At 41.0% G+C, this 1,538-nt stretch overlaps 1 protein-coding gene across 1 annotated transcript in view; it reads right to left on the reverse strand.

Moving 5' to 3' along the window:
• Positions 1-1,538, reverse strand: part of PLB1 (phospholipase B1) — a 127,749-nt gene that overhangs the window by 59,668 nt on the left and 66,543 nt on the right. The window contains exon 19 of the mRNA XM_019526696.1: positions 704-785. Within this exon, the coding sequence (XP_019382241.1) occupies positions 704-785 (82 nt within the window). The remainder of the gene's footprint in view (positions 1-703; positions 786-1,538) is intronic.

Below are 1,538 nucleotides of genomic sequence, written 5' to 3' on the forward strand. Positions count from 1 at the left end.
AAAAAAAAAAAAAAAAAAAAAAAAAAAAAAAAAAATACTGTGTGGCTTGCGAGATGACTTGGTCAAAAAAAAAATTAAAATTAAAAAAATTTTAAAAAATTAATCAATCCATTCAGCTATGTAGGGTTTCAATTTCTTTAGTTAAAGTTCTCACACCAAGAGGTAGCAGAGATTCTCCTAGACCTACTGAAATGCTGTAAATTACATTGCCTTCCCATCATGGGGGTTCATTATTGAATTACCGGGGCTCCCTGAGTTCATCTGATTTCTTAGTGAGAGAGAAGTAACCAGGGTTGTGGCTTCCATTGGTCCTGTGAAATAATGCCAGTTTCCATGGTACGCTCAAACTTTATTTTCCTCCTTTGGCTCAGTGCCTTACTGAATTGCATTTTTAGAGACCTCCAGAAATGTACTTCCCTATATCCCTTTCCTTGTCCTCATTTGTGCCCCTGCCAGACCAATTCAGGGTGACTTCAATAAACCAGCATATCCTATAGTATGTGACAACAGGATTGTTCCACCATCTTTACTAGACATTAGACATTAACTAATGCCTTGGTCAGTCACTTTGAGCAGTATCATTGTGAGAACCATCTGCTTATTATTCCCTGCTGAGCTAAATGAGACTACTACTAGGAGAAAAAGCACAGAAGAATTATTAAGCAATTCCCACTAACTCTCTTAATATTTCTCTCTGCCTTACCTGATATCTTCTATTAAAGGACTCTAGCATCTCAATTTCAGTGGAATTGGCATCAAACGTCAAAAGGCAAGGACAGAGACTCCTGTGGGATGAAAAAAATCCTATATCTTTCTGCTGTAATCTGCTTGACTTTTTTCTCTTTCACATCCAGACATACAAAAATGGATTGAAAATCCCACAGAGCTTCAGGCTTCTCAAAAGGTAGGTTTTACCAAAAGGCTCATCTATGATAATGCAGATCTCCCTTTTCTGTATTTTGCACAACAAATATGGGTACACTGAAAGTTAAGCACAGTTATTATGGGCAAAGTTATTAATGTAAAGGTGAGGAAATGATTACTGTAGAAGATAAACCACTGCAGTCAGCATTCTTGGGCACATCATGCAGCATAATTCACTTCAGTGGGAAAGTGCTGGTATAATTAAAACGCGATTTCCACAGGCTGGCACCAGTTTCCCTCATCTTATTTGGGGTGAAAACCTTCTCATTTAGGCCTGTGCAAAGCAAAAAGTATTTGCTTTGGATTTGGATTCAGCCGATTCAGGGGATAGCGATTTGATTCAGCGATTCAAATCACTGTCCCGAATTGATTCAGCCGAAACTGATTCGGAGATTTGGCTGCTTCCAAATCTCTGAATCAGTCAGGCCCATCCCCCACAGCCCAGCAATGGCTCCCTGCCTGCCCCAGCTCCCAGCTGTCTGAAAGAAAAAGCTTTGACTCAGCAGGTGCTGCAAGGCAGGGGGCGATTCCTGCTGCCCCACACTGCCCCATGTTGCATGGGAGCTTGTGCAGACCCCCCTAACCCTAACCCTAACCCTAACCCTAACCCTAAC

The sequence above is a fragment of the Gavialis gangeticus genome, unplaced genomic scaffold (assembly GCF_001723915.1).
Source record: "Gavialis gangeticus isolate Ggan-Ray unplaced genomic scaffold, GavGan_comp1, whole genome shotgun sequence".
Lineage (NCBI taxonomy): Eukaryota > Metazoa > Chordata > Crocodylia > Gavialidae > Gavialis > Gavialis gangeticus.